This window comes from Triturus cristatus, chromosome 2_1, assembly GCF_964204655.1.
Source record: "Triturus cristatus chromosome 2_1, aTriCri1.1, whole genome shotgun sequence".
NCBI classification, from domain to species: Eukaryota; Metazoa; Chordata; class Amphibia; order Caudata; family Salamandridae; genus Triturus; species Triturus cristatus.
The window spans coordinates 499067520-499081445 of record NC_140581.1 but is presented as its reverse complement, the minus strand read 5'-3'; the positions used below and the strand labels follow the sequence as shown (position 1 = coordinate 499081445).

Genomic DNA, 13926 nt, shown 5'->3' with positions numbered 1-13926 from the left:
TCCCGCCGGGACTTGAGATCCTGACAAGGGTCGCAGTCAGTAGAATCATGGTGCTCGCTCAAACACCACATACAAATAGTGAGGGTCCGTTGCCAACATCTGAAGCATACACGAAGCACACGTCTTGAAACCCAAAGGCATTGCACACTGTTCCCAACGCAAAGGCGTTAAAAGAGGCTTGAAAACAGGCCAAGAGAACTCACTCAGGAAACTGGCGTCAGCGCGCCGGGGTGGGATTTGTGACCTCGCTGACGTCATGCCCGCGGACGTCAGGGCGGAGTCGCGTGGTGCCGCCCCCCGGTGCACAAAGATGCTGTGGCAAAAAAAATTTGGATCCAGTCTCACGCCTGGGGACAATTCTACGTTAAGGAATCTGCGGCTAGCAGTCTATCAGATGCAGTAATTATTGAATCAGCTGGCACTGATCCTTAAAATGTAGGCAGGGTCCTTTGAAGATTGCTTGTTCTCGGGGTCACTGATTTACATACAGCTGGCTCCCTGAAAGCCTCTCTGCCTTGGTGCAGCACACTAGAGAGCATGGGCAGGAATTGACTCCTTGTTTGTGTAGGCAAAAGAGTCTCCAAGAGAAAACAAGCTTTGGGCTTCTCCGCCTCCAACTTCACTCCATATGTCTCAGCAGCATTCTTGACCACCATATTATAGATCCCTGTATCGTCTGGTGGTGAAGGCCTCGAAGGGTATGTGTCTACTCCTTCTTCCGGGAATTGGGGTGTCTAGGTCATGCCTCTAAGTCATGCGCCTCCGAGGATGTCAAGTCCTGGTAGGTTTGCTTCTCCTCCTCACCTTCTCCCTCGAAGTAATACAGGGCCTCCTCCTCCTGTTCTTCGACCGGTTCAGGCATTTTCGGCGGTTCAGGCTCTTTGTCGCCCTTTTCGACCTCTGCCGCGGGCTTCGGCGGAATGGTGTACTGGCTATAATCTTTTCATCGAAGTCATTTTACCACTGCAGGATGCTCGCCATTTCGGCCTCGAGCCCCCTCTTCTTCATCTCCATCTCGACAGCTTGTTCGGCGTCGAGAGTTTGAGCGCTTCGCTTCGAGGTCGTTGACAAAGTTTTTGTTGACCCTTCTTTTCTCGGCATCGAGGAGTTGTAGTTGGGGGTTTCCTTCGACGACCTAGGTTTTTCATTGGTCTTTGCCGTCTGGGAGTCCTTTTCGAAGGATCCGCTGGGCTGTTTGTCCCTGGGTGCTGTTGCTTTTGCCGAGTGTTTCGATGGCAATGCTCCCTCCCTGCTCCCTGTTCACCCTTAAAGTGTTAATTAGTTTTATCAAATTTCTTAATCTCATCAACCTTTTCCTGAAAAGTGCAGGCTCAGGTGTTGCAGAACTGTTACCTATGATTGGAGGCATTGTTATTAGGGGTCTGTGTAAGTTTGGTTACCATCTTCAATAGTTTTTTGTTCGAATCGGAAGCCTTCTCCATCACGGAGGTAAAATAGTTACTTTTTTCCTTGATAAGGTTTTTATAGCTCGTTAGTGCGAGTCTATAGGCCAATTTTTCATGCGTGTTATAGCGTTTCCTCCCACTCCCTCTACAGGATTCTTTTTCTAGCCTCAGGGCCTCTGTAAAACAGGAGGGTGAACGTTTCTTTCTATTGGAATAGAAGTATTTAGTGGGGGTCACCTCTCGAAAGGTGTCAAACAACCAGGCTGAGTAACAGTTTGATGCCAGTTCTGTAGCGAGAGGAATTATGGGTTGATTGTATCTTAATAATTGAGCTAGTGATTCTGTATTGATTTTATTCCAGGCCCTAGTTTTAATGTGTTCGGTAGATTTGATTGGTTGATCCTGCCTACTTGAGTTGTCAATATTAAAAATGATTACCTGGTGATCTAACCATACTACAGGAATGAATTAAAACATTTTAGGAAAGGAATGTTTGTAAAAAGACCATCTAGAGTATGACCTGCTGTATGTGTGTTTTCCATTATTATCTGATTGAGTCCTAAGGCCTTCGCGATATTGAGAAGAGCGGCTGTTTTTTTTTTTATCATCCACTGCTTCCAGATGGGAATTAAAATCTCCCAGGATGGAGAAATTGTCAAACTGCAAGCTGTTTTCAGCTAGTAATGGAAAAGCATTTAAAAATGTGTTTTTATTTGCCCAGGGTGGGCGATATATCAGCATTCCAGCAAATAGTATCTGATTTAATCTGCTTAGTTTAAAAGAAAATGCCTAGCAGTCCATGTTAGCAAAGGCTTCACATGAAACAATTAGTTCACTGTGAAAGGTTACTGCTAAGCCACCCCTTCTCCTTAGCGGTCTATCCCACCTGAAAACAGAGTAGTTCTTGGGGGCCGCTATCTCAAAATCAGGGTTCCGCAATTTCCAATTTGTGCTTAGGAAGGGAGCGGGCACTGATTAGCCCAAGATGTAAATTATTAACTTTGTCCTTAATGTGTGAAGAGCTGTAAGTATTTTCGTAGGGCTAGACTGACTTACAAAAATTGCTATTGCAATTTGGCCATGTGGGTATGGCTGGCTCTAACAAAGCCATTAAATCGAGTAGCAACGTGGGTGGAGCCGTGGGTCAAGCATGCATAGAATCTTACCTGAATACCCAATTGGATCTTCATGGCCATATGCAAATGTTGCAGGGGTTCTGGCCCTGGGTCCGGAGCGGACGCAGATGGACTTGCCTTCAACACACCAGCAGCGCACTCACTGCGCGGACGCGTAGTTGTCATGCTTAAATACCCTCTTAGAGAAGGGGGGCTTGTCCCACCAGGCGTCGTCGCCAAAAGAATGAAAGTTGTGGCCAAAACAAAGGGGGCTTTTAACTGGGGTGCAGCAACCATACCGCCCCTCCAGGCTCCCCTGTAGGTGCTGCTACTGGAAAAGGTAAGAAAGTGAAGCGTGAGAACAAACCACAAAATGTATCAATGCGGGATGTGTCACCTGACAGGCACCTGTGTCTTCCGGAGCCAGGCACCTTCCTAAGAATACCAGGAAAGTAAAATTGATGCGCGTTCTAGCATGCTCTAACATGCTCTTGCATGTGGTCCATTGTGTAAAACCTGTCAAAAATTCAGTGGGTGCAAAGCTGGTAACGAAACTCCAGAAGTACATATAGGTGCACTGAAAATACACTATCAAACCATAAAGCAATGGCAAATGCTACAAAGTCACTCTAGGACTGACTAGGACATTGGATGCCTAGATCAGACAAGTAGTCCAAAACATCTATAACCTATTTGTTTTGGAGATTAATGAAGTGCTGTACTACAAAAGTAATAACTTTAAGATATGTACAGTGAACTTCCGGTTGGTTCTGAATGTTATATATGCATACCACTGCTGTAGCTGCAGACGTGGGGGCAGCAAGGATTTGGGTGTAGGCATTGAGAAACAATTTATTTTAACTTTTTCCAGCAGTTCAGGTGGTTGGTAATAAGTCTGATGGATTCACCAAATTACCCCATATGGCAAGACATACAACAGTGTGGTCAAACGGGATAATTTAGCAATACACCAGATTCCACATGCTCGAATCTTAGACAGACCAAACATGGGTATACCTAATGAAAGCGTGGTTTTTCACCAGTAAAAGTTTTAATGCATTAATTCATATTTGCAATGAGGACTGGATCCAGCATAACATATACTCAACATGAAAATTGTTCAGTCTGAGGCATTCAATGGTACTCCCACTTATTACATGCACAATCATAACTTACTGGAGGTCCTGAAGGGAATGGTGGTGGCCATCCAGATAAAAAAGATGGAGCATCGCTCACCTTAGACCCAGGCTGCAGTGAAACAAACAAAACAGTATTAATGAAACAGATCTTATAAGTCAGAATTAAAAGGAGGACAATTTAGGTTAATTTTCAATGCGCTGTGATTTGCCTCAACTTAGTAAATTAATACTTAATTTGTAACAAAATGATTCACTTTAATCAGCTCCCACCACCCACACAAGTGAGCTTATGTAGATAGCGTGCATTCCACTAATAGTAAACAACTTGCAATTATATTCTAGAGTCAAACATCTGTTGAATCAAAACAATAATGATCAATTAAACTAAAGAGTCAGTTAATCGTTAACAGCTAATCAGAAAGCATGCAATTCAGCTGATCAAATACAAACTAATTTCCGTTTAAACTGTGGTTTAAAACCCAGCACTAGCAGAGAAAGAAAAGCTGCTTATATTGTAACGATTCCCTAGCGAGGGTATCCTCAAAATTATTCTATATAGTCGGAAAGGATCCCGGGGGAACGCAAAAACATTTTTTAAACATATTTGTATCTTTCTTGTTTATAAAAGTCAGTCTTTGAATTATGTCTTTTGGAGAGTGAGGAAAAAGCTTATCTTCAGTTGCCATTTTTGTGGTATACATGCACCACAAGAATTTGAATATAGGGGGGGATGGGCAGATTGTAATCTGGGAATGCAACCAAACTAAATTTAACTGAAAAAACACACACACACAAGGTTTTTAACAAAACAGTAAAAGTAACAGAACATAAAAGTGTGCTTGTAAATGTACCCTTCCTGGCAAAGGAAATGGAGAAAAATGGGAGTTCCAGGTAGTGTTCTTTGGAATGGTACGCGTGGGTGGTTTGCTGGCCGGCGATCTCGAAGATTGTTCACTCTCATCTGTTGAATATGAAGTTTCAGCTTCATTCTAGATGAAAATTAAAATACAAGTTAGTGGCCTGGACTAATACACTCAGTCCCTTCATTAGTGTAAAAATGAATTACTTCTTCAGGAATACTGTGTATATTTAGAAAGTATGGTATAGCATGTGGGTAGTAGAGAAGTCTTTGCTCCTGCCTTGAAATAAAGATTAAACTAAGTTCTTTTGTTTAAGAGAGTCGTGTATTTTTTAGTCTATTTATTTGCATTAGTCCAGGCTAAAGTCGAACAAAAGTAAATTCTCCTGAAAATGAGGTATCCTTTCACACCTTTAGTGCAGGTTTCATCATATTTTGTGATAAATCCAATAATGTAATTTCAATTTAAAGGAGAAAGGGCACAGAAACAGGAGAAATGTGACCACCTATACATTTTGTAAGAAAAATGATAAAAATATAAATTTATCTTTAACATCCTTTAACTAGTACTTTGTTTTCTAACAGCTGGAGGCGCCTAGCCTTGTACCACTTTGCCCCTTGTCTCAGCATCCAAGATCGCCTAGGATCCAGTGTCCTTGCCTAGGAATGGACAGTTGACATTTTCCCTTCCAAACATCAAAAGAGGACCATGCACAGTCCCAAAATGCCCTTCAAGAAAATGTGCACCAGGGCAGAACTGCTAAGAAATTTATTCTCCACCTCCCCTACTTTTGCTCAAGCTCTAGGCTGCCAACACTGTGCATTAGGGTAGGAAATGGGCTCTGTATATACTATACAAAATGAGGTATAGTGTGCACAGAGATCAGTGGAACCCCAAAGGTAGGCAGAGATAAAAGTAGATAATACCTTACTCTCCATTTGTGGTAGTGTGGGCGAGCAGTAAGGCTTTATCAGAGGGTAGTGCTAAGCATTTATTGTACAAACTCAGGCAAGAGATGATGCCACACACTCAGACTATACTCAGACTAATTTGTTTGTATAAAAATATTTGGTTATTTTATTTTAAGAACCAAGCCAGGTCTGGTGCAGGTAAGTGAAATAATACTTTGCAAGATTAATGCAGTGAATTACAGTTGAATGCAGGTTCAAATGCAGTTGGTTGATTTACAGGTAAGTCAACAGTTCAAAATTACTTTTCAGTTACTTTACAGATTACTGTGCACATTACATCTTGGATTACTTTTTAAGTTTGCTTTGCTAATCAGTGTGAGATGTCTAGATATCACACTAAGACATTTTCTAGACAAAAAGGTATGCAATTCAATTTTTACACATGCAGTTTTTCAAGGTTTCATACAAACCAAATCCACACTGAATCTACAAAGAATCAGTCAATGCAACCTTATGGGAGGAAATGAAGTTATCGGTTTACAGGTAAGTACTTGTTTGTGGGAGTTGGGTTTCTGGGGTTAGAACCAGAGTTCCCACAGGGTCGAGGATGCACTCTCAAAGCACCCTCAGCAACACAAGGGCGGCCGGGTGTGGAGTGCTGAGGCCCAATGTTATCCAATGGAGGAAAGAGGGGCCCGGGTTGGAGGCTGCTCACGAGCATTGCACAAGATTGTGGGAGCAAAGCTCCTGGTGTTAGGCTCAGGGCAAAGGGGGGTCCATTTTAGCAGGCACACTGTTGATTTCAATGGGGGTGCTCTGGTTGCAACAAACACTGCAGGCTCAGGGACGAATATCTTATGGAGGAGACCATCGGTTGGAGAAGTACGTTGGGATGCCTGTGGATGCTGGGACACTGTTGGTTGGGCCACCCAACGCCGTGGGACGTTGGGTGCAGGGATGTCTTTAGGCGTCTGGTGTTTCTTACCGGCTTAGGTCGTGGTCAGGGGGATCCTCCTGAAAGGGGCTGCAGACATCAGTTGGAGACTTGAAGCAGGTCAGGGATCACCAACTAGTGGTGTTGGGCCTCTCAGGCCGTGGGCGTCGGGTGCAGACTCGCGGATTGGTCCGGAGCCAGAGTGTGGGGGAGCACATCCAGTGCTCATGGGAGACAAAGTCTTGATTTGGGAAGGCAGGGCAGGTCCTTCTGGTTCTTGGGGGCTGCTGGCTGCAGGACACACTGGGTTTTCTCTGGAGCAGATCGATGTCAGGACAGTACAGTAGGGCTGGGGCCAAGGCAATTGGTCCTTATTTCTTCGTGTCTGAGAGGCAAGGTTTGGGGTTGCCCCTAAATACTAGATTTAGGGGCATAACAGGTAGGTACAGGTCGGGACCAATGGATCCTATTAGGCCACCTTCCAGTGAGAGGAAGGGCATAAGCCTCACTCTGATTGGCTGGGTCCCCCTATCTGCAATTATGGCAGGGACAGAGTTGTGCTTCACCTCGAAACCCCCACCTGAGGGGTGGGGTTGGCAAAGGTGGGCACACCGATCCTCCTAACTTGGTTATCCCGCCGATTCTCCTGGGGGTCAGAACCAGTGGGGGCCAGTTGCTGGGAGCAGCGAATGGCTGGGGTAACTCACAAAGGCAGCAAGCCTGTGAAGCTTCCCTTTCGTGGTCCCTAACCATTCCGGGGGGAGGAAGCGCGGCACCTCGTCCCACGATGTGCATTGTTTCAGAACCCTGAGAGCGGCAGGCTCTGGACCCAGGGGTCAAGAAACATGTCTGGTGGTGGCAGCTGGCGATCAGCCACTCAGCTAGGACACTAGAGTTAGGGCATCTCTAAGATGCCCTCTGACTGCATTTTGCATTAAATCCCACACTGGCATCAGTGTGGGTTTAATGTGCTGAGAAGTTTGATACCAAAATTCCCAGTTTTCAGTAAAGCCATTATGGTGCTGTGAAGTTTGTAATGACAAACTCCCAGCACCATATACTCTTTATGGCATTAGTGCACGTATGTCTAAGAATTGACTTCAACTCTGTAGGGGATACAGGGCTCATGTACCTGTAACCTCGCCACTGGTATAGTGCACCCAGCTAGAGGGGTGGCTTACCTATACCAAGGCAGTGGATTGTAAGCATGGCACACAGGGATGTGTGCCATTTCGACTCTTCACTTTGTTCTGCATAAAAACACGCAGACTGCAATGGCAGTGCGTGTGTGTAAAGGTGCAGGGCCTCTAAGGGTGGCAAATAAGTGCTGCAGCCCTTAGAGGCTTTACCTGGTTACAGTTCCCTTGGTACCTATGGTACCTTTTACAAGGGAGTAACATGTGGCCAGAGAGGTGCCAATTGGGTTTTGCATCAGTACAGTTTAGGGAAAGTACATAGTACCGGAGTACCTGGTTGGCAGGAACCCAGGGCATACTCAAAGTACATCAAAAAGTGGGAGGCAACCATGCAAAAATGGGTACTTTCATACAATTAAGAAGGGATTACCAACTGTTATCCATAGTCCTAACTTTTTCCAAAAGATGATGCCAGGTCCTCATAATGCCATGCAGAGTAATATGACTGAGGTCTTGTGACATGGTCCCAGCTGGCAAACTGGAGACAAATGAAATGTCTTTCCCTCAATTGCCACTCCTTTTGCCAATTTCAAGAATCCTTGAGAAGACGGTGGGTCGCCATTCCTCAAGAGAAAGGGAACACTGGCATTTCAATTTTCTGCGCGATTACAGAATTCCATTCACCCACGCCTGCGGATATGTCTGTGTGGTTGCACGATACATTATTCTAAGTTACATAAAGAGTCTTTTGAACCTGCATCTCCTATTTTGTAATAACAATACTTTTCTAGAGAAACATTTAGCCTATTATTTCCATCTGGTTCAAGTTAGAGTGATCAGTCTAAAGAACCAGATGCAAATCAGAGCACTTTGCAGCATCAAGAGGTATTCATAATGCAGTATCATTTCTTTAAAAAAAACAAAAAAAAAAAAACACAATTTTGAAATAACAGCAGTCAGCTGAATATCAAATAATGTGCCTGTATATATTTAGAAAGAAAGTAATAATGCAATGCCATCCCAATATAGCTATTATTTCATCAGATAAAACTCTTCAAAACATTCCCTAAAATCATATCTAAAAGATAGTCCATGAATTGTCAAAATCACTGAATGGATGATTCACTGACCTTCATCAAACATCCATAACATTGTTTTTCAAGCATTTCAGGGATACTTGCAGGATAAAGGAAATTTCTCAAGGGTATACTCAGATATTTTTATTATATAGCTGGATCGTTGAGATCATCCAGCACCAACTTCTCTAAGGAGTCTCATTGTTGGATGAGTTCCCCCAGGTGGTACACACCTACCTTGGTGTGGATATAATGCCTATGGTGAAGCATGTCATGCTATGCTGTGAGTTAAGCAACCTTTCCAAATACCATTGGACTCCTTCAGTATTTAGGAGTAAAGACACTGTAGACCCAACTTGACAAAAAATACCTAGCCATATATTGTAGAAATAATATGTACACGAGTCCCCTTGACAAGGCCAATATTTGTTTTACTAAAATTAGCCTTTTATACATGGGCAAGAATTCAGTAAGATTTTGACAGAAAAAAACCTAAAGATTTTCTGATATTCTTTATGTTTCTATAAATATCATTCTAATCTCCAGAAAGTAGATAAATATTCTGCATCATACGATCTCCATGGATATCATGACTTACAATATTCCTGCTTGCGTTTGAGGATCCAGCAACACTTCAAATGTCTACAAAGGAAGTCTAGTTAACAGAAGTGAGGTCTGGTATTTTTAAATGCACTGAAAACCTCCATAGCCTTTTACAGGCTAGGCTTTCCGTAGTCTAAGCAAAATGAATAGAAGATGGCGGCACTCGGGGTGTGCAACGTTCATCAAGTGAATAAAGTAAACCAATGGTAAGTATTTTAGGGTGCCAGGAAATGGTCCCTTCCGGCCGGTAGGGACTAGAATTTGAACAACAGACGAAGGAGTGCAAGGGGGGCTTACACTGTTTCCAGGGGCACTCCGGTTGGAGAAAAAACTCCTAAATTCTAATTACATCAGTACATTTCGTATAGTTCAAACACGTGTAATCGAGGTAATCATGCTTGAAAGGTCGTTTATTTAGTGGGTCACATATTAAATCATCATAGTAACTCCTTTGTGAAACGAAGCATTAAGGAAAACGATTTAAACAACATCCATGGATCTATGCATTATCCCTATGCATTTCGGGCGGAGCCCTTCGTCAGGGGATAGCGAAGAATCTGCAAGTAAATAAATCGATATCAGGAAGGGGATCTCGCAACCACAGATAAATACAACGTTCTATGTGGGTGAAATGAAAACATGCATGTCTAAATTGACGACTGAAAAAAAAGGAAAAGAAGCGAAAAATGAGCCAGTGTCGACCATATCGTGTTGTCAGGAGTTAAAGAGAAACCCGAAGTGGGTAGAAAAGAATCACCGTGTCATAGATGAAAAAAACCGGAAAGCACCCGATGGAACCGAGAACCATTGCGTGCGCGTAAAGTTGGTGACAATCGGAAACTGGAACTTCAAATGGTGGAGTTTTAGTGAAGTACCAGTGAAAGAAATAGCCATACGAGTAAGGGTGAGGAGGAAAAACGCTTACCGATGGGTCAGAGTCGCAACGCGCCAAGCGCCGTGTTGCCAAAGGTTGGTGAACAAACGAGGGTGATGCGGAAGGAAATAAACTACCGTGAAAGTAAAAGACGGACTAACGAAAGTGTGGGTGGGTGGAAATGTCGTATCTGTAAATACTCAATCAAGTTAGAAACATCATAAAGTACACAGGAAAGTGTTGTGAAACATTAATCCAACGTTTCGGGTGAGGATAAAAGCCGAAAATTAGCGTGAGCTTACACGACACTAATACTCGAAAGTGGCGGCCATCTTAAAATGGGCTCTGGGTGGTATACATACACAGTAGTAGCCTTGCTGATATAACGGTAAATGGATGAAAAATAGACAGAAGGTATAAGTGAATAGTAAGTGAAACAAAAATAGGTGGAAAAACAGCTGGAGTGAATAACAAAGACCAGAAGTTTAAGAAAAAATAAAAAAGGTAGGGAAAATTCTACCAGAGAGATTATAGACAGGGGGAAAATAGAGTGTACAAAGTCAGACGAAAACGAAGCGAAAAATTGCAGTGAGAAACCACTTAAACAGAAGAAGAGGGGAGAGTAGGGAAGGTGAGAACGTGGAAAAACACAATGTAAGCATGTGGTTTCAGACAGAAAACAAATGAATGTATATAGGTTGGGACAACAATTATCTATAAGAAGCAACTATATTCCAGTCTGTCATTAAGCCCCTTAGGCTGGCAGGCATCCAGTCTCTTGATCCACACTGTTTCCCTTTGGAGTAGTAGTTTCTTGTTATCTACGCCTGCTTTCAGTGGGACAACCTCCAAAACAAGGAACTTCAGTTGGCTCATGTTGTGCTGGTGTGTGATGAAGTGAGCAGCTAATGGTGCTTTAGTAGATCTGTTCCTGATAGTGCTTTTGTGTTCGGTTAAGCGAACTTTAATCTTTCGTTCGGTTTTGCCTACACAAGGCAGTCCGCAGGGACATTTGAGTAGATACACTAAGTTCATAGAATCACAAGTGGCGTTGGTTCTCAATTTGATGGCTTTTCCTGACGATGGATGGTTGAAGATATTGCCCGGAATTATATTGTGACAATGACTGCAATTGTGGCACGGTATGGTGCCGCAGTAGTTGGTGGAAGTATCAATAGGTTCGGTCTCAAGAATGTTCTTTAAGTTTTTAGCTCTCTGGTATGCAAAGAGTGGTCTGGTGTTGAAAATGCCATGAAAGTCTGGTTCAAAGCGAATCATATCCCAACTCTTGAGGATGATGTTTTTAATGGCCTTGCTTCTGGTGGAGTATTTGGAGACGAAAACTGGTCTCTGTTCGTCAGTTAATTTGATGTTGGTTCTTAGAAGTTCTGACCGAGTTTTGGTGGCCACTCGGGTTTTTGCTGCTTGTAATGTGACCTCGGGATATTTTCTGTCTCTGTACTTATGTAGTATTTTTTCTTCAGAACTTACATAGGCTTCTGATTCTGAGCAGATTCTTTTAGCCCTTAGAAGCTGAGAATATGGCAAATGAGTTTTGAGTGGTGTCGGATGACAACTGGTGAACATTAAAGCATTGTTCCGGTCCGTGGCTTTGACGAATAGATTAGTTGTCAGTTTGTTGTTGAGTAATGTAACCTGAACGTCCAGGAATGGCAAACTTTGAGGACTGATAGAATGAGTGAACTTTATATGATCATCCAAAGAGTTTATGTGTTTCAGAAATTCCAAAATTTCATCAGGTTGACCAATCCAAATGAGGAAAATGTCATCTATGTACCTCCATAGGGTGAGAATGTTGTTGATCCATTTGTTGTGACTCAAGATGTGATCTAGTTCCATCCGGTGCATGAACAGGTTAGCGTAGCTTGGAGCAGCACAATTTCCCATTGATGTTCCAACGAGTTGGAGATAGTATTCGTTGTTGTATGAGAAGTAACTGTGGTACAACGTGTACTGCAGAAGTTCAAGTATCAGAACTTTCAAAGTGTCATCGATGGGATGGTGTAGTAAGAAAGATTCTATGGCTTCCAAGCCCCTATTGTGCGGAAGCGATGTTTACAGGGCACATACATCTATGGTTACCAGAGTGTATACTTTGTCTGGTTCAATGGTGACCTCTTGGAGGCGCTTCAGAAAATCAGTGGTGTCACGCAGGTAAGTAGACATGGATGTAACAATGTCTTGTAGGTAAAGATCAATGAACTTGCCGGTAGGCTCATGGATAGAGTTTTTTGTTGAAACGATGGGACGAAAAGGAGGCTTGTGTACATCCTTATGAATTTTAGGGAGCATGTAAATACTAGGGCATTTAGGATGGGGTTGTGTGAGATATTTGTGGTCCTTGTTTGTGATCGTTCCCATAGTGAGTGCTTTATCCAGAATGACTTTAAGCGTATTGGCAAAGACACCAGTAGGATCATTGGGTAATTTCATGTATAGATTCTTATCATTGACATGTTCACTTACACTGGTGTGGTAGAAGTCACTGTCCATGACAACAAGTGCGCCGCCTTTGTCAGCTTTACAGCACGTGATTTCCGGGTTGTTAACAATTTGGTTGAGTGCTCTGGATTCCTTAAGATTGAAGTTATTGTATTTAGAGTGGGGTTTTTTGAAGATCTCTCTGATGGAATTCAAAGTGATGGTTTCAAAGGAGTCAAGTATTTTGTGACTAACAGGAGCCACAAATGTGCTTTTGCTTCTTAACTCTTTGCAAGCATGTCGTGTGGGTGTGCTAGTTGGAGGGCACACATTAGAAAAAAAGTGTCGAAGTCTCAAGGTTCTCAAGAATTTGTATAAACTTATCTCGGTTTCCAATTCGGTGGAATTGTATGTTGGGACAAAAGAAGTCCCACGTTCCAGGGTGGACAATTGTAATTGAGATAAGTTGGTTTTAGAGATGTTGATCACGAGGGTTTTTTGCTCCTGGTGGCTTGAGCGATTGAAGTTGTTATTTCTCTTGGAGTTTCTGCCCCGCCTGGTTCGACGTTGACGGTTTGGCCTGTTTCTAAAAAAGAAACACCAGAAGTCGAAGCTGCGGTTAGGGGGACATTATCAGATGGTTTCGGTGATGCAGTGTTCCTAGGTGGTCTGCCATAGTTAGTGTTCCCTCTTTGAGAGGTAGAACCATCTGTAGAACTCCCTTCATCCGAGGACGGATTGTTGTATGGTCTTTGTTATCTGCGTTGGGCATAAACTTCTGCCCAACTATAAACCTCACCCAGTTTATAGTCCATAGTGTCACGTCTATATTTTCTGATTTTTCTATCATTTATCTCTTTGGTGTACTTTTCTAATTGTATATTGATGTCAGCTAGAGATTTATCGAGATCTTCTTTGGACATGTTATTCTCTAGGTTGCGTGAGATCTGTGTAATTTCTTTGTCTAGATCATCGATGACTTTTGAGAGTTCTTCAACAATGAGAAGAATTAAATCCAGTGAACAACGGTTGAGGATGGCGTACCATCGTTCCGTGAATTTCGGGTTGTTCCGACAGAGGGTAGGCTTCAAAGAAATTCGTAATCCTCTGGGGATGCGTTGGTCTTTGTGGTATCTGATGAGAGTTCCAGCGTGTAGGCGTTGGTTGATAATTCAAACAGGCCAAACCGTCAACGTCGAACCAGGCGGGGCAGAAACTCCAAGAGAAATAACAACTTCAATCGCTCAAGCCACCAGGAGCAAAAAACCCTCGTGATCAACATCTCTAAAACCAACTTATCTCAATTATAATTGTCCACCCTGGAACGTGGGACTTCTTTTGTCCCAACATACAATTCCACCGAATTGGAAACCGAGATAAGTTTATACAAATTCTTGAGAACCTTGAGACTTCGACACTTTTTTTCTAAT

At 42.9% G+C, this 13926-nt stretch overlaps 1 protein-coding gene across 1 annotated transcript in view; it reads right to left on the bottom strand.

Annotated features, from left to right (window-relative positions):
* SMN1 (survival of motor neuron 1, telomeric) overlaps positions 1-13926 on the bottom strand; it is a 225211-nt gene that overhangs the window by 72283 nt on the left and 139002 nt on the right. The window contains exons 5-6 of the mRNA XM_085632361.1: positions 4512-4649; positions 3698-3769 (exon numbers count right to left, since the gene is read on the bottom strand). Of these exons, the coding sequence (XP_085488487.1) occupies positions 3698-3769; positions 4512-4649 (210 nt within the window). The remainder of the gene's footprint in view (positions 1-3697; positions 3770-4511; positions 4650-13926) is intronic.